Source organism: Littorina saxatilis, linkage group LG6 (genome assembly GCF_037325665.1).
Source record: "Littorina saxatilis isolate snail1 linkage group LG6, US_GU_Lsax_2.0, whole genome shotgun sequence".
Lineage (NCBI taxonomy): Eukaryota > Metazoa > Mollusca > Gastropoda > Littorinimorpha > Littorinidae > Littorina > Littorina saxatilis.
This window is the reverse complement of record NC_090250.1, coordinates 25713233-25737663: the sequence shown is the minus strand read 5'-3', so window position 1 is coordinate 25737663 and position 24431 is coordinate 25713233. Positions and strand designations below refer to the sequence as shown.

The window sequence follows — 24431 nt, the reverse complement described above, 5'->3', positions numbered from 1 at the left end:
TTGCAATAACTGCTGTTGGGACGTATTTCGAATCATGTGATCAAAAGATGTTGTATTATTTGTTAGAATATTAATGAGGCCAGCTCCGACGTCATAAATGTTATTGAGTCGCGATTGGTCACTTTATGCGCCTAATCTGAATCCAACCAATCAGACAGTCGGAAAATCCCTGCAGTTGTTGCCGTACTGTCGACAACTGCTGGCGTGGGTCTGTGTTGAACTACTGCAGCTGCACTGTCTGTACAGAGCATCAGGAAGGTAAGATATCAACACGTTTTGATGAGTAATGAAACAGTGCTTGACAGGAAAAAGTTGAGGCAGCATTAAAGAGATTACAATTCTCCGATTTGCAGAATCTTGTTTTCGATGCTGTGGTCGGTATGCGACAGGTTTGTGGCTTTTTTTGTTAGGACAGCCACTCCACACACTGGCCTCGTTGTACCGAGTCGCGCACTGTGTCAGTGTGTACTGTGGCAATGGTGGATACGGAATCTGGAGAAGACGACTTGTGGGGTTCCCTCATGATCTAATGTCGGGATTCCGATTTTACAACTGCTGTGACTTCGTTATGCCTGTATCTATCGATTTTATACAAACTGTAGGCAGATCGTTGCTTCAGCTTGCACGATTTCACTCTCGAAGCTTCGCTCTTCCACCTTGTCATTGCAAGGCCGTAGCCGTCAGTGCGCGGAAGTAGAGGCTCCTACTCGCACGGTAGCTGTAACGGCCGCGAGGTATAGCTGTGCTGTTCGTTTGGTAGCACCCCAGTACTGGTGTAAAGGCGAATTTGCAAGGGGTGGTCTTGCTCGGGTATATAATATCAAAATTCACAATCAGATGCAAATGACATTGGAGCTCAGAGTTTAAGAAAAGTCTAAAATCTATTTTTAGCTTGTGTTTCATTCATGGGAAGGTATAATGACATTGTGCAGGCATTTATTTTAGGACATTTCGATCACAGCTGTTTCACGTCCTTAGATAGCTGTAGACTAAAGGAGTGGGTCTTGTACATCTCTACTAGCTTGCTAAACAGTCGGACTGTAATTGCTTTGCTTTCTGCATGGGTGAAGAGTGACTCTTGTAGTAATTGTACTCGGGAGAGGTAGCACTGGCAGACAGAGTACTATGAAGAAATTTTGAGTTGACATATTTTTTAATTGTGATACTGTTTTAATAGTTAACAACTGTCAATGTGGCTTTGTGGTTAAGGCCAAAAAAAATAAATATTGTCTGTTTCTGGTAACATGGCTAAAAAAATAGGGTCGGTAGGTCGGGATTTTTTACATTTTTTTATTTTTATTTTTTACCCCAAATGTAGACCAATAAAACTAACTTTAAAAATCGCGCAAAGAGACTGGATTCACTATTCATAGAGACAAGACACTCAACACATTTACAAATCGTCAGCGGACTTTCGTTTTCACACGTTTTTGTTGTTCATTTTCTCACCTTGTCCTTTACCACCCCAAAAAAAAAAAAAAAAAATTTGAGTTTGGAAAAAAAAAGTTTAGGGTCGGCGCCGAAATTTAGGGTCGGTCGGGTGACCAGAAACAGACAATTTTTTTTTTGTTGCCTAAAAAGGAAAAGTCTGAATACCCTTCTGTAGACGTCGTGGGGCTGTGTGGACCCACATTGTTATGTGTTAATTTTGCTCCACGCGACTTGCTTATTAACTCCAAAATTAAACAGATCGTAGAAAATGATGTTCAGAGCCAATACCTGAAGGTTTGTGACTTCTCTCCATAGTTTTTATGAAGTTCCTTCAGTTTGAGAAACATGGGTCCGCACGGCCCCACGATGTCTTCTGTGTGTAGTCTATATTTGACCTTTGTTTTTTTAATTACTTCTCGCTGAAATTTAATGATCTTTTTGGACATATAAGCTTTTTATGTGTCTGAGGCATTTTTAAAACCTCATTAAAAAATTCCAACTGGTTTAAGAGATATTTGCAATTAAACACACTTCTGGGTCCACACGACCGGCGAAGGTTAACTCAACCATCAGTCAGCGTCACCTTTAAAAAGTCTGTTAAATGACAAAACTTTTTAGATGAATAATGTTAAATAAATAGAGAATACTCTTATCAGTCTATAGCTTGCTGTGTCGTAAAAGCAAACAGACATGAAGAATACATACAGCAGCAGAATATAAATACAGAAACGATTCATATGACCTCATCAATTCTTGTGCATTAGAATACATCAAGTTCAGTCACTCCACATTTGAAATCAATGCTTCGATTACATTGGAAATCCTGAAGCAAACACAAAAATAAGGTGGAAGTGGTATAAATCCTGATTTCAAACAAATGTGTCAAATGACATGATTTGAGGATAAATTATGTTACTCATCTCCAGATGGGATTTCGGAGGAAATTAGGACCTCAAAGGAAACCTTCAGTCCATTATTTCACATTTTCCTTACACTCGGCCTACTTGATCTGTTAGCCAGCCTTCCTTCTTTTTGTCAGAACAGTACATGACGAGCAATTCATGCAATTTGTCCTGTCCTTTTTACATTTAGTCAAGTTTAATCCTTAGTTTCAATGCAGAATGCACAAGAACATAACATAGACTGGATTTCAAAGACAAAAAAAACCGTTCTTCCATATCTCTGAGCAATATGACAAATTATACAATGTACCACTTTGTGAAAGTCCAGAAGTCCTCCCTGTAATTTACATAGGTGTACGTACATGTATTAGCAACAGAGATAGATTTTCAGTAATATTGAGGTTTACAACAAGTGTACAGTTGAAAACTGCTACTTCACAGGGAATTTCTGCTGGCCCAGAGAAAGTGTACCTATTTATCATGAACGGGTTTTCTGAATGCCACTTTCTGAAATAGCTTCTTGTTTCTGGTGATCATCGGTTGTTTCCACCTAGTCTGCTGTCTCATGTTTGATTCATTTCTTTTGCAGCGATTTAGGAGTGCTACCTGGTAAATTCTGAGTGATTACCCTTTACAACACAGCAAAATGGGGAAGAAAGATGAAGGAAAGCCAAGAGGGCGCATGTCTTCCTATGCCTTCTTTGTGCAAACCTGCCGCGAGGAACACAAGAAGAAGCATCCCAATGAGTCTGTCGTCTTTGCTGAATTCACAAAGAAATGTGCTGAAAAGTGGAAGGTACATACAGTCTGTTAAATTGCTAAAGAGTTAGTCAATTCAACATCAATGTACTATCTGCAGTTTATTATTCTTTACTGATGATTATAGTCACATGCTTCTTTGTTTGTCTTTTGCTTGTCCGTGTCTGAAAATTAAAATAAATTTGTGAATTACTTTGTGTTTCCTTTTCTTACTTTCCTGCATTTTTCCTTTTTGTGTGTTTGCATCTAGTCATTTTGATAAGATTTATTTATAATTATTATGTCCTTTGTATTGATTTTGAAATTTCATATTTGAATCGTGCCACGGCAACCATTTGTAAGTGTACTTAACTTTTAATTTAAGAGATCAGGCTTGCTACTTTTTAACCTTCATCCTCCTTCCTGGGTCTTGGACGACCTAGAGCCTCACAAAAGTGCCTGTAAAGCTATCAGGAGTTATTGGTTGAGACTTCAGGCACTCCTCCCAAAAATGTTGGTTTAGGGTAACTCGACCGACCCTATTTTTCCCCGCAAATCCTAAAACTTTTTTTCATTTCTCAAAACCCCCCACTGTTGGCACATTTTGCCAACCATACCGAGACTAAGGGAAGTTACCTCCTTTGAACTTGACATCACAGTGACAATTGCAATGGTTACTTCGAGCACCTGCTTTGCAATATACTTTCGCAAATGCGATCAATGTTAATAGTTTGCTGTATGCTCTTCTCTCTCCTGAACTGTTTGAAATTACAGGACCTCAATCGAGTTATTGAATCTGATTTCGGGTTTATAGAGTTCCATTTTCGGCTGGAAAGTTTGCGTTGAGCAGAATCTTGTGTGGTATAGAAATAATTGTGTGATTGGTCCTAATCACATCCGCTACTAGTACAGGGATGTTGCCACAAATTCATACCTATAGGACAAATGTCCTAAGCTATCCGGCATCAATAGGACATTTGACTGCTTTCAGACATTTTAATAGGGCATTATAATTTTGTGCAAAACACAAAATCATGTGCACACACACACACACATATCAGTATATGCACCTACATTGTGTGCATATATTGTTTTATTACTTTTGGATCAAACAGGACACACACACAAAAGAAACAAGTCGCGTAAGGCGAAATTACTACATTTAGTCAAGCTGTAGAACTCACAGACTGAAACTGAACGCACTGGATTTTTTAACAATGACCGTAGTCCGCCGCTCGTGATAAAGGCAGTGAAATTAACGAGCCTGTTTAGCGCGGTAGTGGTTGCGCTGTGCTGCATAGCATGCTTTTCTGTACCTCTCTTCGTTTTAACTTTCTGAGCGTGTTTTTAATTTAAACATATCATATCTATATGTTTTTGGAATCAGGAACCGACAAGGGATAAGATGAAATTGTTTTTAAATTGATTTCGGAAATTTAATTTTGATCATAAATTTTATATTTCTAATTTTCAGAGCTTGTTTTTAATCCAAATATAACATATTTATATGTTTTTGGAATCAGAAAATGATGAAGAATAAGATGAACGTAATTTTGGATCATTTTATAAAAAAAATAATTTTAATTACCATTTTCAGATTTTTAATGACCAAAGTCATTAATTAATTTTTAAGCCTCCAAGCTGAAATGCAATACCTTCTTCTTCTTCTTCTGCGTTCGTGGGCTGAAACTCCCACGTACACTCGTGTTTTTTGCACGAGTGGAATTTTACGTGTATGACCGGTTTTTACCCCGCCATTTAGGCAGCCATACGCCGTTTTCGGAGGAAGCATGCTGGGTATTTTCGTGTTTCTATAACCCACCGTACTCTGACATGGATTACAGGATCTTTTTCGAGCGCACTTGGTCTTGTGCTTGCGTGTACACACGGGGGTGTTCGGACACCGAGGAGAGTCTGCACAAAAAGTTGACCCTGAGAAATAAATCTCTCGCCGAACGTGGGGACGAACTCACGCTGACAGCGGCCAACTGGATACAAATCCAGTGTGCTACCGACTGAGCTACATCCCCGCCCCAAATGCAATACCAAAGTCTGGCCTTCGTCGAAGATTGCTTGGCCCAAATTTCAATCAATTTGATTGAAAAATGAGGATGTGACAGTGCGCCTCAACTTTTACAAAAAGCCGGATATGACGTCATCAAAGTCATTTATTCAAAAATTGAAAAAAACGTCTGGGGATATCATACCCAGGAACTCTCATGTAAAATTTCATAAAGATCGGTTCAGTAGTTTACTCTGAATCGCTCTACACACACACACAGACACACACATACACCACGACCCTCATCTCGATTCCCCCTCTATGTTAAAACATTTAGTCAAAACTTGACTAAATCAGTAAATGTAACAAACAAACTAAAAAGCAACCAAAAACTTCAGCACTCTTACTTTGATTGGCACACAAACTGCACGATTACCTGACAGAGCTTTTTTTGACAGATTCGACAAAACAGTTTGCTTATATAGATGGTCTTTTTGCTGTCAAATTCTTACCAACTAGTACTAAACAGGGTCAGCCATGAATAGTTAACTTTATTAAAAGACCGTTTGTGTGAATTTCCTGCTGTACCGAAATGACCAAACTTTACTTTCCATGATTGTGGAGGTGTCAGCGGCGACACTGTCCGATTGGCACTGTCATTTTCCAGAATGATGCTAGCCGTGTTTTCCCATGTTCTTGGCCCTAATGTAGCAAACGATGCCGTTGAAACGCCAAACGTGTTCAGCCTTTGCTATGCTTTGGCAGGTTGTAGTTTTTTCGATGGTATAATTCAGTGCCTTGCGCTTCATATCTAACCGAAAGCAAATTAATGCAGACGCGAGCCTTGGTTTGTCTCCCGTACTCCTAAAAACTTAGTGTGCCGTAGACGGGTGTACGCAAACGGCCTATACCGCAAACGGTTCGGAAAACGCAAGATGTGCACCTGTAGCGCTCGGTCACTTTTTACATTTAGTCAAGTTTTGACTAAATGTTTTAACATAGAGGGGGAATTGAGACGAGGGTCGTGGTGTGTGTGTGTGTGCGTGTGTGTGTGTAGAGCGATTCAGAGTAAACTACTGGACCGATCTTTATGAAATTTGACATGAGAGTTCCTGGGTATGATATCCCCGGACGTTTTTTTCATTTTGTTGATGAAATGTCTTTGATGACGTCATATCCGGCTTTTTGTAAAAGTTGAGGCCTCATTTTTCAATCAAATTGATTGAAATTTTGGCCAAGCAATCTTCGACGAAGGCCGGACTTTGGTATTGCATTTCAGCTTGGTGGCTTAAAAATTAATTAATGACTTTGGTCATTAAAAATCTGAAAATTGTAAAAAAAAAACATTTTTTATAAAACGATCCAAATTTACGTTCATCTTATTCTTCATCATTTTCTGATTCCAAAAACATATAAATATGTTATATTTGGATTAAAAACAAGCTCTGAAAATTAAAAAAATTAAAAATTATGATCAAAATTAAATTTTCGAAATCAATTTAAAAACACTTTCATCTTATTTCTTGTCGGTTCCTGATTCCAAAAACATATAGATATGATATGTTTGGATTAAAAACACGCTCAGAAAGTTAAAACGAAGAGAGGTACAGTAAAGCGTGCTATGAAGCACAGCGCAACCGCTACCGCGCCAAACAGGCTCGTCACTTTCACTGCCTTTTGCACTAGCGGCAGACTACGTTCAATTTCATTCTGTGAGTTCTACAGCTTGACTAAATGTAGTAATTTCGCCTTACGCGACTTGTTGAAGATTTCTATCATGAAAGGAAAATGATCAAATAACACGCTGTCCGAAGGAATGGAGTTTTTATCGGACAATGATCGCGCTTAGTTTAAAACGATCGGACATCTGACCGCCATGTAAATATGTGAATCGGACATGTGAGCCTTTTAATCGGTCTATGTCCGATGCCTAATGACATCCCTGCTACTGCTAGTAACTGGAGAAGTCCTTCCAAACTATGTTCATCATCCTGACCTCAGGTCAAAATGAGTTCGGCTCATTCTATCCCTGACAGGATGCCTTGGTTTTCCTTGTCTGGCGAGGAAATCGATTTTTTTACATATTTAGATCTGTTCGTAATGTGTTATGGATGTAAGCAGATTCGCGATCGTCGATAATGATTTTTCATGGTGTTTTGTAATTTTTAAATTACAAAGGAATTGATATGTAAGACAGTTTCAAGCGAGCTATTTTTCGCGGCTGTATTTACTGAGCAAACAATTCTAAATATGGCATAAGTGTCACATGATAATCTACCGTTTGGTTTCGGCGCTCGCTGGAGCAGACGATTTTTTCTGTAACCAGTTGACACTGACAGTGATGAAACCATATATTACGGTCTCCTTCCGGCAGCAGTCCCAAAATTTTGACTTGTTTTGACCTTAGAACGATGTCTTCATCATAACTGTGAAGAACAGAACAGAGATCACTGTCGAAGTCGGCCAATCTGCAATCATTTTCGTCTCGCGAACACTGCTCGCGAACATCATATGGGAGATAACTCTGTATTCTTGTTTTGATAGATTCTAGGACTTTAGCGTCCGGTCAGAGAGAAAACTGGCGATAGCCGTGGAGCGATGATTATCAGAATGTGCTGTTCATGTGCAGCCCACAACACACCCTTTGGCAAAAGACGTTCAATTCAAGTGCTTGAGACAAAATGGTGTTTGTGATGTGTTCATATTATTATGAAGTCAACTAAAAAATGTTTTAAAGAAATAAATAAAGAAATTCTACCTACCGACCCTATTTTTTTGTTCACATAACCCTAAACCAAATTTTTGGCCTTATCTTTGAAAATAAACAATGACATCATTTGAACTACACAGTCCAGATGTAGTGGGAATTCCCATATATATAAAATTAAAGAAGGCATTTTACGTTGTTTATCCCTATTCGGATGGCATGGGTCATGTACGACCCACACTTTTTACGTTGAACCCTTCTTTACAAAGTATGGGTCATACACAACCCACATCAATCGGACTGTCCTGAAAGTGGTGAGTATTTTACTCGCCATAGCAAGTAGAAATGTTCATCTACTCGCCAAATGCGAGTAAAGTTGCTGAAACAAATTGTTGGTTTGGCTGTAAAGTTTGCTCTCTGGCTAGTACATTTTCAGAATCACTAGCCAAAGGCAAGTACACCATCTATTGGACTTTCAGGGCTGTCGGGTGAAGATTAACTCATTCGCTGCGCAGCTAAATTTCCCCTGTGTTCCCTGCCAACGCGCGATTTAGAGCCATTTTGAAAAAAATATTAAAAATCAACAACACAAGATAACCTTACATACCTTATGTTTTTGCAAAGTTTGAAACTTACTCTTTTAGAAAATATATGAAACATTTGAAAGTACATACCTTTTGTTGTCTTCATATCCACGCAAAATATCCAATTTGAAGCAAAACAAAAAAACTTTCTACGTCATGGGTTCATCATACACAATGTCATGATCGACACTTGCATTGCCCGAATCATCACCCAAATGATCGTCCATTGGCACAAAATCGTCACCAGAATCTAAAATATCATCTCCACTATCATCATCACTGAGGTCAAGATCAGAACCGTACTGAATAACACGTTCTAGCACTCTTTTCAAGTTACTACGTCTCAGCAGAACGATCCGCCATCTTGGAAAAGTCAAAACACGTGGGTCGCACACCGTCAACAAAATTTTTATTAATCCCAACAATTTAAGGGAAGGAACTGTTTACAGTGAATGGTACCACTGTAGACAGATAGAAGTTCATTGCAGGGGTTGTTTCCCTTGGTCAGCAGGACCGTTTACACCGTTAAAAATTCGTGATATCCGTCGGAACTCAAGTGCCGGCACGCAGCCAACGCTAAACACAGGTGTCGGAATTCCAGTTCCGACGCGCAGCGAATGAGTTAAAAGGATGGCCCAAGCTTGTGAGGAAATAAAGGGGGCAAATCAACAGTGCCAAATAATAATTGGAATAATTAAATCCTGTAATGAGTTCAGTTTCAAAGATCAATAATGTAAATGTATAAACACGACGAAATCAAGATCATCAACTTACAGATGCGTTGAAGATGTGTCGCTGGCACTGTCCGATGGTGAAGTAGGAAACAGAGACGAAGAGAGCAGTGTTTGTGATGGTGGTGGCAGATGTTTTGGTAGAGCTTTGCGTGGCACAGCTGGAGTTCTGGTGTAAGTCTCCCTCAGAAAGTCGTCCAGGGTGTACCTGCGGTAATGTTTCTTCTTGTCCAGCAGACGATTAAGGGCCATCCGGGTGGTGTTTAGTAGTTTGGGAGTAATGGTTCCTTGGTAACCGCTCAGACGGAGTATTAGCCTGATCCATGCCACTGAACTTTGAGATGTGGCTTTCGAGTAGTTCAGCATCTCTAGAGCAATCCCATTTGTCAGGTTGACATTATCTGGTGACGCTGTTTTAAGAAATTCTACTGTATATCCTTCACTTTTGCACTGAGGCCCAGGATAGACCTGCTGAAGAGATAAAAATAGCATTGCTATGAGTAAGTCCCTGCTATAAATGATTACTCTGTTTCAGAGAATATATTTTGAGGCCCTGACCAATGGAAACAAGTCGCATAAAGCGATAAAAAACCATTAAGTCAAGCTGTCGGCATCAAAGTAACAGATTAACACCAAAAAAAACTGTCATTCGCTGAGACCATATTAAGATGCTCTTGACTAACCACACCGTAATTCTGAGCACATTGTTATAGTAAACATGACATATATATATGTTTTTGAAATTAGGAGAAATTGGGGAATACAATGCAATCACTTTTGAATCTGTAAGTGAAAATTTGATTTTAATGACAACTTTAATGAGCAAACTTATTAACTAATTGTTACGCTGCGGAGCTGAAATTCAATCCCATAGTCCGGACTTCGTTGAAGATTGCTTGACCAAAATTTCAATCAATTTGATTGGAAAATGAGGGCGTGACAGTACATTCATGTATACACACACCACAACCCTCGTCTCGATTCCCTGTCTATGTAAAACTTGACTAAATGTAAAAAAACAAGGGCTTTGGCTCGTACATACAAGTATACTCAAGGTTACTTTTTTTGCATACATAAAGGTGCTTTCAGTTTCTCAGATCTATAAAAGCCATAAAGACCCAAAGAAAAAACAAACGCCATGTACTCTCTTCGTGAGAGAGAGAAATAGAGATATGAGAAATAATGCTAATGCTGTACAATAACGATTGTGCCCAATCGCATTCAGTCACAGACCTCGGGTCTTGCTTCAGAACAGCATTCGTGTTGAGCTTAGTCACTAAGTGTACTGTTAGTGTTACAACATGAACAATGGGAACGTCATTACCAGACGACTTCGGCGTTGCACACTAAACTCAGATGAAATCACGCTTGTAACGCTACCAATAGGTACTGTTCATACAGCATTCTTACAGCGTCTAAACTGAATTTGAAGGCTCTCAATTTTTGAAAACCGAACCACTGGTGTATGAAAGTGCTGAAAAGAGGGAAACACTTCGCGATTTTGACAGACCGTGTTCGGCTGTCGACTGAAAACTTGGAATGCCCGTCTTAACAATGTCGCTTGCGGGTTTAAGTAAAGATAATTGCATACATAACAAGACAATAAACATTACTGTTGATGTGTAACGTACATTACGATGCTGGTTTGGTCTAGATTTAGAAATATGTATCAAAACTGAAAACGAGTTGCTCACCGCCATTGCTCTGGTTTCTGGAAAAAGTGTGCGTAGAACGGGCTGTTGTTTTTCCTGCCTTCCGATTGGTCGATCCCGTTATTATTCAGGTCGCCCGACGGGAGCACAATTTCCTTGTTGCTGCTCAGTTCATAGGCACAAGATGCGGATATTTTTTTGTCTATCGAAGGTTCTAATTCGTCTGCCGTTAAGACACCTAACCAAGTAAAAAAAAGAACGGAACAGAGATCAGATGGTAACAGAGATGTTTTACTTAGTGAATGTAAACAGACGATCGAAAAAGAGGCAGAAATAGAGAGGCCCTTTCCCAAAAAAACACGCCGTCGATCCAGATATTCTTAGTACACTCCCCCTAGCATCCTGTTTGCGAAAACGACGCGAGATAAAGGTGAGTCTCATACTAAAACGCATAAAAAAGGATACTTTTCGTCAATTGTGTCACTTGATTTTGATAGTGCTGCTTGCTAATGTACTAAACTAACTTCATGCTTTCATATAATATATGTCTACTTTGGATGCCATTTCGAAGAGCACTTACACGATTTGTGCTGTAACAAGTATTTCTTTAGTTTATTTTTACCTTTCCCCAGGTTTAACTCAAGGCAACAGTTATTGTGCTTCGGTTTGTTTATCCAGGGATATTCTTTAATCTAAAACACTTGCTTTGAACCACCAATGATCATTTCAAAGCTTTCCATCTATCTATATTTGGACGATTAATAACGACGGTCGGAATTTTATTTATACACTCCCCGGACCACCGTTGATACGCTCCCCCTATAAGTGATTTCTTTTCTTAGTACGATCCCCCGACAGTTTACCTTTGCTTTCCGTTCAGTTATCGGCTTAGTTAACTCCCTACGAGAAGGGTATTTCGTGTCGAACTTCAACATACATACATATTTATATATAAGTAGAGGTTACACAACGAGTCACAGTCGATAGTAACAATATAGGTCGAAGTTCGCAGATCATGAAAAATGCAAGCTTGCAGTATTTAACTAAAGTTCGCATTTTTCATGATCCGCAAACTTCGACCACTATTTTTACTATCTACTGACTGACTGAGACGATGTGTGTAATTAACCTCAGTCTACACACTCACACACACACACGCACACACACATACACACACACACAAACACACCACTGATTTAGCAATGTTTGTCTATATTTTCCTGAATTAGTTATTTATCGGTACGGAGTTTTTTGTGTACAGATGGAGCTGTCAGCAGTGACTTTAGACAGTTTTTGGCTCACGTAAGTGTAGCCTATGCGATCGTAACTTTGTCTGTCTGTGCGTGCGTGCGTGCGTATGTGCGTGTGTATGTCTGTGGTAGAAACTTTAACATTTCGTCATTTGAAGACGTCACATTATGGCGTAAGAGGGTTAGACGTCACGCGAAGGAATTACTGAACGTCTCGGTCATTGTTTTTTTGTGCTGGCCGAGACTAGTTGGCAGTCGTGTCCCTGTAACTTTGTAAGTAGGCTACATGCAGACAGACAGATCTAGATCTAGTGTCTCGCTTTCTTGCACAGTGTCACCTATGCTTACTGTGTGTGTGTGTAAGTGTGACTGAGTGATTGAGTTTGTGTTACTGTTTGTCGATTTCTTACATGAGCCTTGAAGGCTTCGCCTCTTGTTTTTTATGTTACTCAAGAATAAGAGGTCACAACGGAGCTTTTGATGATGTCAACACCCATGAAAACTGCGGGTGTTTGTTTGGAGTTGTGCCCAGAGTGTGGGAAAAGCTACAAGCACAAAGGACATTAGAAGACCACAGGAGAGGTGTTCATGGTTGTGGCAGTGGACCCAGATATAAATGTTCTGTTTGCGAGAAGGCATCTATGAAAGCACGTAATTATGAGTCTCATGTGAATGGCCATTCCAGAGCAAAACCACACAGCTGTCAAATGCAACAAAAAAATTGCACATAGACGCTCTCTTCAAGCTCTGTTTAATCAAAAACAAATTACAAATACCAAATTATGCGTGCATGACTCGAAGCAGAAACAAAGGGGAGAAACACTTCTGTGACCCCACCTAGGTTAAGTGTACTAGAGTACAAATAAAGTTTGATGTTTGAATGATGATGCAATGCAGATCATGTTGATATTCAGGCACAGAAAAGCAAAGTTAACTATTCAACCAGATGTCTGTTGTTTGATAAATGTACGGCATAGGTTGACAGGGTCGCAGCTTGCTCAATAGCGGCTAAATTTCCCAAATTCTAATTTATTGATCTTTGGGGGAGTGTACTAAGGCTTATAGGGGGAGCGTACTAAGCACAGAGACAGAATCTCGGGGGAGCGTATCAAATGCAAGTCAAAGCATTGATTTATTTCACGAACAACTCTTCAGTGCTGTTATGGTTGGTAATCAAATTTCGCCTATCGAAACACAATTGAACACAGAATCAATGTATACTAGCTGTACAACCACATGAAGCTTCGTTTGTCCATATTTTATGTTTTAAGTGGAATATTCGTCGGAAAACGCAACTTTGATGCACATACTGTTTATTTGCTCTTCAATCAGACGTAAAGTTGACATTATGAAACAGTCAGGGCTTAGATATAACCTTCGTCGATAAGATGCAACTAAAAAGTAAACATCCTAACTTTGTTAAGATACCTTTTATTTAATTTTTCATAGACATACCAGCTGAGGCACGCATCGCAGCGACGAACAGGAAGTTAGGGGGAGCGTACTAAGAATATTTGGATCGACGGCGTGAAAAAGGAAAAGGACTGATCCCGATAGTCTCAAAACAAGGCGATCGGAGTAATGTTACTTCAGCGTTGTAAATTCAGGAACGGTTTTCTTCTGCAATTTAAGCCTCTAATTTATTATGCAGAACCTGCTCTTGTAAGCATAAGAAGTCACTTTCAATACCTTAAATGGCTTTAAAGTTACGGAATGAACTTTATAGATGCCTTTCATTTACTTTGGTTTTAGAAGGATCCTAGCTTTTCCTGTTTTATTTGGGTGTTTTTTTTACGTCTTAAGTCGCGTAAGGCGAAAATACTACATTTAGTCAAGCTGTGGAACTCACAGAATGAAACTGAATGCACTGCATTTTTTAACAATGACTGTAGTCCGCCGCTCGTGCAAAACGCAGTGAAACTGATGAGCCTGTTTAGTGCGGTAGTGGTTTCGCTGTGCTGCATAGCACGCTTTACTGCACCTCTCTTCGTTTTAACTTTCTGAGTGTGTTTTTAATCCAAACATATATCTATATGTTTTTGGAATCAGGAACCGACAAGGAATAAGATGGAATTATTTTAAATCGATTTCGGAAATTTAATTTTAATCATAATTTTTATATTTTTAATTTTCAGAGCTTGTTTTTAATCCGAATATAACATATTTATATGTTTTTGGAATCAGAATGATGAAGAATAAGATGAACGTAGTTTTGGATCGTTTTATAAAAAATAAATTTAATTACAATTTTCAGATTTTTAATGACCAAAGTCATTAATTAATTTGTAAGCCTCCAAGCTGAAATGCAATACCAAAGTCCGGCCTTCGTCGAAGATTGCTTTGCCAAAATTTCAATCAATTTGATTAAAAAATGAGGGTGTGACAGTGCCGCCTCAACAAAAAGCCGGATATGACGTCATCAAAGACATTTATCCAAAAAATGAAAAAAACGTCTGGGGATATCATGCCCAGGAACATTCATGTAAAATTTCATATATCGGTCCAGTAGTTTACTCTGAATCGCTCTACACACACACACGCACAGACAGACACACACACACACACACACACACACACACACACACACACACACACACACACACACACACACACACACACACACACACACGCACAGACAGACACACACACACACACACACACCCCGACCCTCGTCTCGATTCCCCCTCTATGTCAAAACATTTAGTCAAAACTTGACTAAATGTAAAAAAGGGCCTCTCTGTTTCTCTATCATTTTCACCATCCTTGTTTCTTGAGAAACTTTTTTTCAAACACAGTAATTCAGCTTGAAGTGAAACACTTGGTCATCATTAAAGTTGCGTAGCACATGATTCCTGTAGTTGACTCACATTATTTCCTCCTTCTCTCAGTAATAACACCTCTCAATAATAATGTGATGTGTTCTTTTTTTCCATCTTCTTCTTCAGGAAATGACCCCCAAAGAGAAACGTCGCTTTGAGGAGATGGCTGAAAGAGACAAAGCGCGCTATGACCGAGAGATGGCAACCTACGTACCCCCCAAAGGAGCAAAGGCACCCAAGAGGAAAAGGGTTAAGGACCCCAATGCACCCAAGAGATCTCTGTGAGTTCTAATGCAGTGGTTTTTGTTTTATGTTCATTTTTGTAAAGAAATAAATAGGACATCACAAAATATCTACATGGACTAAAAAAAAAAAACCAGTCAGTAAAACCTATTGGGTTTTGTTTGTCCATGTAGATATTTTGTGATGTCCTATTTATTTCTTTGAAAAAAAAGGATTTTGATGTTTTTCTCCAATATCTCTTTTTTTAATTGAACAAAAATCTAGCTGAGGGATTATGGCCAGATGTATTATTGGACAGGAAAAAAGTGTGTGTTGTCTTTTCTGTGTTTCACTTTTAGTGTGCAAGGTAGAACTAAAAGACGTATCTTTGTAAATACATGACAAACAAGCCCACAAGGTGGAGGGGGTGGGGGGGGGGGGGGGGGGGGGCGAAGATAAGTTGGTAGCCTGGTGGCTTTATATAAACCAGTTTGTTGCAATCAGCGTTGTTTGGTACCCAGTCCTCAGCAAGGAATTTAATTGTAAGAGTCAAGTATTTGCAGACTCTTCCAGGTGTCAGACCCCCCCCCCCCCCTCCCCACCCCACCCCAAGAAAAAAATGTTGACAGTAAAGTTACATGTAATCAAGCTATCTGATCAAAATAGTTTACATTATACTATTGTACATTAACTGAAGGGATTTACAGACACTGTCACTGTCCAATGAATCTTGAATGGTTCATCATGTGATATCTGCTGTGCAGGTCTGCGTTCTTTTTCTACTGTGCGGATGCCCGTCCTGGTCTCTTGGAGGACCAGCCAGGAATGAGCGTGTCGGAGGTGGCCAAGGAACTCGGCAAACGCTGGGAGAACCTACCTGAACGCCCCAAGTTTGAGGCCTTGGCAGCCAAAGATAAAGAGAGATATGAAAAGGTCAGTACAGTGGAACCCCCCTTTTACCACCTTCAGAACTCGGAGAAAATTGAGTCTTCACTGCCAGTAAATATTTGTATACAAAGCATTACCTGTTTTCCTGAATTAACAACTTACAATGGGCACTTGATGTACAAATAAATACACCACACATGCACACATAAGTGTAGTCTTGATGTGTACATTGTTGTTAAACAGTTGTTTGTTGTATGTTTATCAGGGTTTGCTAGTGTGTGATAGGGTTCGTGTCCGTCTGTAGATGTTAGTTTCTTTGTTAGTTCTGTGTTGACAACTCTTCGACAAGCGCTTAGAACTGTACCCTCGGAATACGCGCTATATAAGCTTCATATTGATTGATTGATTGATAGTCTGTAAAACAAGCCTAACAATTACATTTGCTGATAATATTGTCTGTTAGAGCTAAGCATAGGCAGCAGTGACTGTATGCTCTTAAAGCTGAACCGTGTCAATACAACTGTAAGACACAATGCAGCTCCTAGTCCTGTCCATCTTTTGCTACTCTGGATACTGTCCCCTGATGTATGTGTCTCCCGTCCGTCCTACGCAAGTCTCCCATGCATGCCCCTATAAAACGCCCAAGCTGTTCAGCGAGATATCAGTCTAACTTCAGCCACCGTGCTGAACAGTGCACGAAAGAATCTTTCACTTTCAGCATAGCTTGCTTTCGAGAGAAGCGGCAGGTTACATTTTTTTCAGTCAGACTAAACACACAACTGCTCAAGCTTTTTATAGGGTACGCAGTTAGGGTGGGAGACACACATTCACTCAGGGGACAGTATCCAGGTTAGACTAAGATGGATCAGAGCTGAATTATCCCCCTCTTTCTATCAAAGCCAATTAATTTGTTTTATCGCTACTGTTCAGCTCTAAGATTGCAGAATGTGTGTAAATTTGATGATAATTTTGTCTGCACCAACAAAGCTGTTAGTGTTACATACCAATGACTGTAAAGATGTTTTCACATTGCAGGAAATGGTGGCGTTCAGAAACGGAACGTTTGTAGCTCCACCACCCGTCGTCAAGAAACCCAGGTCTGCACCAGCTCCCAAAAAAGCCCCCCCTCCCAAGGCAAAGGAAGAAGATAACGACGGTGACGAGGAAGAAGAAGAAGAAGAAGAAGAGGAGGATGAGGACGATGATTAATGCTAGTGTGATGTGAGAGAGGATGGTGAATTGATTTCTTGTTATATTGTTGCCAATATGTTGTGGATGTTTGGGGTGTTGTTAAAAGGTTGAGAGAGATATCTGTGTGCGGGCGATTTTATGAGTCGGCGAACCATGCTAATGTCATCTGTCTTCATAAGTGTCTCATTTTTATGAGGAAACTAAAATGAAACTGTTACAGATCTGTTTATGGTCATGCAGTGGTTTATTTGTTTGTCATTTTACATTGAAACACTCGAAAGAGTGAGACATGTGAAGATAGAGAGACACCCAACAGTATCATGTCAGTGAGGACACCCTGCTTCAGTCATAACATTAGACATTCACTTAGTGTGTGTCACACTTTCTTCTCCACTGTAGGCGAGTTAAAAAAAATAAAGATTGAATGAGTCTGTACATTGAACTAAGAAGGATTTGTTGATTTCTTCTTCTGCTCACAACTTTTGTAAATATACTGAGTATGGAAGATTCTCAAGGCAAATTCTGGTACATGTACAGATAGTTTTGTTTGTAAATTCGCAGTCATTCACTTCTGAAAACTTGCGCTTGTTAGCCCTGCTTTGCCTTTTCAGTGGATTTTGCAGCTCATGCCTAAAATGTCTCGGCTCACCAGAAAAGAAGTCACGTCACGAATGTTGACTCTGTGAGTGTGAGGAAAAACTGAAAATGTGCATTGTACTTCTGCAGTTTGGGTGTATTTTTCATCCTTGCCAATCATTTTTGCAAATATTTAAACGCCATGGACCTTTTTTTTTCCCTCGCTATTTGAGGTTTAAAAATCTCAGTAAAGAGTTTAACTTGCATTGGGAAACAGTGCAACTGAAAATTATCAAACTGAATGAAGCAAACATTAACACAGATCTAAGGCTACATGTTAAACTCGAAGAAGGAGCAAATATAAATAGAAGTAACAAATTTGTGGATTGTACAATATTTACAAGCAAACAAGCTGTTATGTTAAAACAAAATTGAATAATTGTGTAATGTTTGCTGACTGACAAAAAGCGGGTTTTTAACCTGGATAATTATTTGCATATCAGTATTTGGGGTTAATTTTACTGTTTGGGGTTTGGTTTGAAACTGACTTTTAACCGACATGTTCCATCTACATTCCGCAACATGTTTGTTCGTTTGTTCACCGCTTGTTGCTTGCATCAAATACTTGTTATGGAACCAACTTCTTTTCATTGACTTATCCTCCTTTTTAACTTGTCTTGAAATTTTGGAGGAGCCCTGCGCATGTGTTTTGTGTAACTGGATTAGCTTTTGTGTGTTGATTGTGAGCACTTTATGTCAAGGAAACTTTTATCAAAGGAACACGGCAGTATAATGGTAAAGGGTGTTTCTACTGACAGCATAATCTAATTGAATGTTATCACTTGGGCGAATTATGGGGACTAGTTGACCACGGAAGTGCTTTGGCATATGCAGACAGACTTTCTGTCTTTCAGAGACAGTAACTGATGAAACAACAGTGCGAATTAACTAGTTTTGGTATATAGAGAGATCCTTTTTTTTTAATTTAATTTTATTTTTTTACACATTATGATTTGCACATGTATATTGTAGTTTAAACTGTGTTTTAACCTTGCAGCAAATATCAATTAAGGCAACAATTGGAAGTAAAATACAGTATTTAGCAAACTGTGCTGGAGGTTGATGGTGGGGAGTGTCGACTGTGATGTGTTTTGTGTGTGTTTCTGCAACACATGCATAGAAGAAAACAGTGTGCTGATGAATGCAGCACAAACAGAAGAAAAAAAGTTGAGGTGAAATGCAGTTCTCTGCAAGTTGTGCTTGAAATTGCTTATTGAGAATGTGATGTGTTTTGTGTGTGTTTCTGCAACACATGCATAAAAGAAAACAGTGTGCTGATGAATGCAGCACAAACAGAAGAAAAAAAGTTGAGGTGAAATGCAGTTCTCTGCAAGTTGTGCTTGAAATTGCTTGTTGAGAATGTGATGTGTTTTGTGTTGTTAAAACAGAAGCAAAGAAGGAAACAAAATGAGAAGTGCTTTTCTGGTACAGTAGATGCTGCAGTGCTGGCTAATTTGTCATTGCTAGCTTGGTGAAAATTCACAGAAAGACTCCCCTCTGGAATTGAGGACATGCTCTTCCCCTTAATAATGTCCTCTCACTTGGTGAGTTCTGAAGTAAGGGTAGGTACTCATGAAGCATTTTTGTGAGATTTTATTACATTGTCCATGGAATTTTTTCTCTCGGTTTGAAGAATTTTGTTACAAGTTTCACTATCATCTCATTTTTCTGTTGTTTATTTTTCTTCCATATTTGTTTGTAACCAAAATAATATCTGTCACTTTCTGCGTTAACTTTCATCAGAGTAAAACATTTGTAGAAAAATACTGACGGTGATAAATCATGCCCCATTTCTTTGTTTTTTTGCTCATTTAAAATCTTGTTTCTGTCATTGGTGTATAATTAAGGTGCAATTGTTTGATGTCTTTGAGAGAGTGAGAGGAAGATTTTCATTGAAAAAGACACCTCTCTGTATTGTGATGAACCACTTGTACATTTATTTTGCCATAAAACTGGCTTTTATCCAAACATGCTTATGTTGTAGCCCTTTTTTTTTTTTTTTTAATACATGTAATTGCAAAACAGTATTTGCTGTTTCTGAATTATTTTTTTTTGACGCACAATTTTGGGTTGTAATGGTGAACTCTCTAAAATTCTAAACGACAGACAGGAGCTAGTGTTGATCCTCAAGAGACCAACATTGTGTTTTAGGTCATGGGTTCATAGAATATTTGTGTGTTTCTTTGCAGCGCTGTTCATATGTAAATTTCTTTGATTGTCTCAAGCCTGAGTCTTCTTCTTCTGCGTTCGTGGGCTGAAACTCCCATGTACACTCGTGTTTTTTGCACGAGTGGAATTTTACGTGTATGACCGTTTTTTACCCCGCCATTTAGGCAGCCATACGCCGTTTTTGGAGGAAGCATGCTGGGTATTTTCGTGTTTCTATAACCCACCGAACTCTGACATGGATTACAGGATCTTTTTCGTGCGCACCTGGTCTTGTGCTTGCGTGTACACACGGGGGTGTTCGGACACCGAGGAGAGTCTGCACACAAAGTTGACTCTGAGAAATAAATCTCTCGCCGAACGTGGGGACGAACTCACGCTGACAGCGGCCAACTGGATACAAATCCAGCGCGCTACCGACTGAGCTACATCCCTGCCCCAAGCCTGAGTAATGTGTGCAGAATGTCGTGTTTGGTCCTGCGGCTGTAGATACAGTGGAACCCCCCCTTTTCAAGACCTTCACAAATCTGAGAAAAATCAGGTCTTAAAAAGGAGGGAGTCTTAAAAATGGGGGTAAATTTACAAGACTCGTGAACAAAAAATGCAAGAAGAGGAGGTCTTAAAAGGGAGGAGGTCTTAAATTGGGGGTCTTAAAAGGGGGGTTCCACTGTACTGTCACATTCTGTGGAAACTCAAAATGTCAATTGTAACTTGTTATTAATGTATTGCTGTGTCTGCGCACTGAAAGATTACAATTATTGTTATTATTCATATGTTGTAAATTGCTCTCTTGGATTGTCCCAAAAGGAAATGACAAAAATGTTATTGTTTTCACAATATCTCATGAAATTTGTTGGAAAACAATGTGCCATTGCAATGTATGTAGTGATTTTGTGAATGTGTCAAGGAACGGGTTTTGTTTTGAAGTAGTATTGATTGTATGGCTCAAAATGTTGTCATTTATTTTAATTCAAAGTTGGAAGCTGTTAACTATCTCCTACTTTCTGTTTCAGTTACGAGTCAAACATTAAGCCTGTCTTACACTGTGCCGAATATCCTTACGAATATGAAAATGTTGTATTCGGCCAAAAACGAGACGAATGGACAGGACAAAACAGAAAAATCGAAGGCTTACCAATCCTTGCGAATTTCATACGAATGGTTGCGACTGCTTGCGAATGTCTACCGATCATTGCGATTGTGTACGAATCCATATACGGATCTATTACGAACGTTGCGAGTGGCCTTGCGAGTGTTGCGAGTGCTTGCAAACATTTTACGAATAAAACGAGTATGCAATTCGCATTGTTCGTAATGTTGCTCTTACACTCTGGCGAATAGAATTCGCCAATAACTCGTAATGATCGGGACATGGTCGCAAGACATTCGTAAATGTTCTTAACAATTCGCCATCATTCGTCTCTGTTTGCGAACATTAGCAACATGCTCCTAATATTCGCAAGGAAGTCATATTCGTGAAAGTGAATGTTTCGCAACATACTCGTAAGTATTCGCAAACCATTCGTAATCATCGTAAAGGTATGCGTAGCGGCCCCCCGCGGGTTAGGGGGAAGAATTTACCCGATGCTCCCCAGCATGTCGTAAGAGGCGACTAACGGATTCTGTTTCTCCTTTTACCCTTGTTAAGTGTTTCTTGTATAGAATATAGTCAATGTTTGTAAAGATTTTAGTCAAGCAGTATGTAAGAAATGTTAAGTCCTTTGTACTGGAAACTTGCATTCTCCCAGTTAGGTCATATATTGTCCTACGTTGCAAGCCCCTGGAGCAATTTTTTGATTAGTGCTTTTGTGAACAAGAAACAATTAACAAGTGGCTCTATCCCATCTCCCCCCCCCCCCCCCCCCCCCCCCCCTTTCCCCGTCGCGATATAACCTTCGTGGTTGAAAACGACGTTAAAAACCAAATAAATAAAGAAAGTATGCGTAGCGCTCGCAAGCATTCGTAAGGATTTTATTCGTGCACATTTTGCCAACATCTTGCGAATGGTTGCGAATTCATTACGAATTTCTCAGGAATGTTTTGACCATTTCTTCCCAATTCATAAGAATGTTGCGAAAGCCTTACGAGTGCTTGCAAGTGACTGCAATTGCTTACGAATGTTTTGAAAACAGTAAGAATATCTTGCAAACGTCTTGCAACTAAACCGCGATTTTGATGCGTATGTATTCTCAATGATCGGAACACATTCGCAAGCACTCGAAACCATTTGAAAGACATTCGCAAGGATTGGTAAGGCTTCCAATTTTCTATATTATTCATGTCCATGTGTCTATATTTTTGCCTAATACAACATGTTCATATTCGCAAGGATATTCGGCACAATGTAAAGACAGGCATAACGAATGGTTGCGAATGGCTTGTTAGCGCCACGAAAAAAATGCGATGATTACAAATGTCTTGCGAGTACGTTGCGAAAAAATAGCAATATGACTTCCTTGCGAATATCAGGAACAAGTTGCTATGTTCAAAACAAGAGACGAATTGTAAGGAATAGTTAAGAACATTTACGAAAGTCTTGCGACCATGTCCCGATCATTGTGAATTATTGGAAAAAAGCTATTCGCAAGGGCTTCTTTTTCTTCTTCGGCGTTCCAGATTCGCAAGGGCAATTCGGCACACTGTAAGAGTAGCTTTAGAAAAGGATGCTCTTGATAATTGTCATATTTGTCATTTTTGGGGGTTTGTTGCTTATTGTTGAATGATGACTTTGTGATAAATATGATTACCATACACTGGAGTTTTGAATACAACAGTTACGGTTCTATGTAGAAGTGTATTTTTTATATTTGAGGATAATCTTTTAATGGACTAAAAGCAAAGGGGAAAGAAACATCTGTGTGGTGAACACATATCATTTTCCTATTCTGGAGTGATTTGAGAAGGAAGGAGTACATGAACACATTGCCTGTCACCAATATTAAACAGATTTGCTTGTTTAAAAAACCACGTTTTTGCACTGCTGGTGTAACTTTGTCTATTCCACATGTATTGTTTTAATACGTGACTCTTTGGAAATGTTGAAGTCAAGATGCCATTAAGAAGGTAATCTGAATATGAATTGAGGCATACAATCTTAGAGTAGGATGTGTTTTTTTTTCTTTTCAGAATTCCTGACTGTTTTTGTGTCTGGTTTGCACAAACAACATTCGATGAAAACGATTTCTGCCCTACAAAAGTATCCATAAAAGAAAACACTGTACATTGAAAACTTTAAAATTAAATGAAATTATTTGCTTGAAATGAAAATAATTACAGGTTCATTTGATACCTGTCGTTTACTCATTGATATCTGACGTGAATTACTTTGGATGTTGCCATAGGTTTTCAAATCTTATCATTTTTGATTCAGAGGGGCAGCAGATAATTCGCATTTTTATTTGATTATTTTGTGTATCGATTTGACTGTGTGGAAACAAACTGGCGATTCTATAGAATGTTTACGTACCCGAGGAGCTTTAAAAATCAGATTGGTGTGTTTCATTGAAAATGAATAAAAGATGTCTAATGCCTTGATACGAGAAAGTATTATTTTATGAAGAATGATGGCTTTTTAAATGAGCATGTTATTTTACAACTTACTTGGCTCTTGATGCTGACAGGATTACTTCAGGATTTGTCTGCTAAGGCCTTTTTGGAACAGGAATAAGACATAGGATAACTGGTCTGAACATGGTGAACTGGATTAGTGGTCTGATTCTGTACAACCATGTACATTAATTGGTATGGTGACCGTTCACCAACGTAGGGTAAACAATCTGACCCTGTTAAATCTTCAGGTATGGCGAATAAACCGGGTATGTTCAGCTTGGAGAACGAGTGCAATTTTGTAAACTGTTCAGTTCTGCACAATATCTGGTGTGATCCGTGTAAAGAGCTTATTTTCATCACAATATCTGATATCCGTGTAAAGAGCTTATTTTCATGTGGATTTCAGACAACTTGCCTGGCCTGCAAAGAGTCATCAAGGATAACTTGTAGTATTTGGGTGAAGTCTACTTCACGAACCTCACTGCACAAACATTTGGCACAGAATGTTTTGGTAAAAAGTCAAGTTCGGGCTCAGTTAACTGGAAGGGAGGCCTTGATGCTTTGAAATGCTGAGCAGGGCAGAGTGCCGGATCTTCATCTGGTCACTACCAAACTTAGGATAACCTGCCTGATAGGTGACTGTTCAGAATCGCTGCATGAATTTTGATGATTGTTCAGGTCTGGAGAATATATAGCTGGATTAATGGTACCTGGTGACTGATCAGTTCAGGTTGTACTCTTGCCACTTTTGATCATCTGTTCACAGAGCTTTCTTGTTTCATCTTGTTTGTTGGATTTTGATTTAATTGCTTGATGCACCGATTGATGTGGCGCATTTCTTTGTTTTACCCATTGTAAATTCCTGAGGAGAAGTGGTTTGAATGTACATGTACGTAGAAAGATATAACATATTTTTCAGATTCAGCTACCTTCTGCCTTGAAGTAAAACATGTTGAAAATGTT

At 39.2% G+C, this 24431-nt stretch overlaps 2 protein-coding genes across 3 annotated transcripts in view; one reads left to right on the top strand and one right to left on the bottom strand.

The window, feature by feature from the left end:
- The window catches only part of LOC138968830 (histone deacetylase complex subunit SAP30 homolog), a 24851-nt gene extending 14027 nt beyond the window's left edge, over positions 1–10824 (bottom strand). The window contains exons 1-2 of one of the 2 annotated variants that reach the window (XM_070341489.1): positions 10790–10824; positions 9139–9563 (exon numbers count right to left, since the gene is read on the bottom strand). In XM_070341489.1, coding sequence (XP_070197590.1) covers positions 9139–9563; positions 10790–10795 — 431 coding nt within the window. In that variant the 5' untranslated portion in view covers positions 10796–10824. Of the gene's footprint in view, positions 1–9138; positions 9567–10789 lie in introns of both variants that reach the window. The other variant, XM_070341488.1, reaches the window with a different exon arrangement.
- LOC138968831 (high mobility group-T protein-like) lies at positions 168–24431 on the top strand. The gene is made up of 5 exons (XM_070341490.1): positions 168–258; positions 2923–3129; positions 14943–15097; positions 15803–15971; positions 16962–24431. Exons 2-5 carry the CDS (start codon positions 2980–2982, stop codon positions 17133–17135), a joined length of 648 nt encoding a protein of 215 aa, XP_070197591.1. The 5' UTR covers positions 168–258; positions 2923–2979; the 3' UTR covers positions 17136–24431.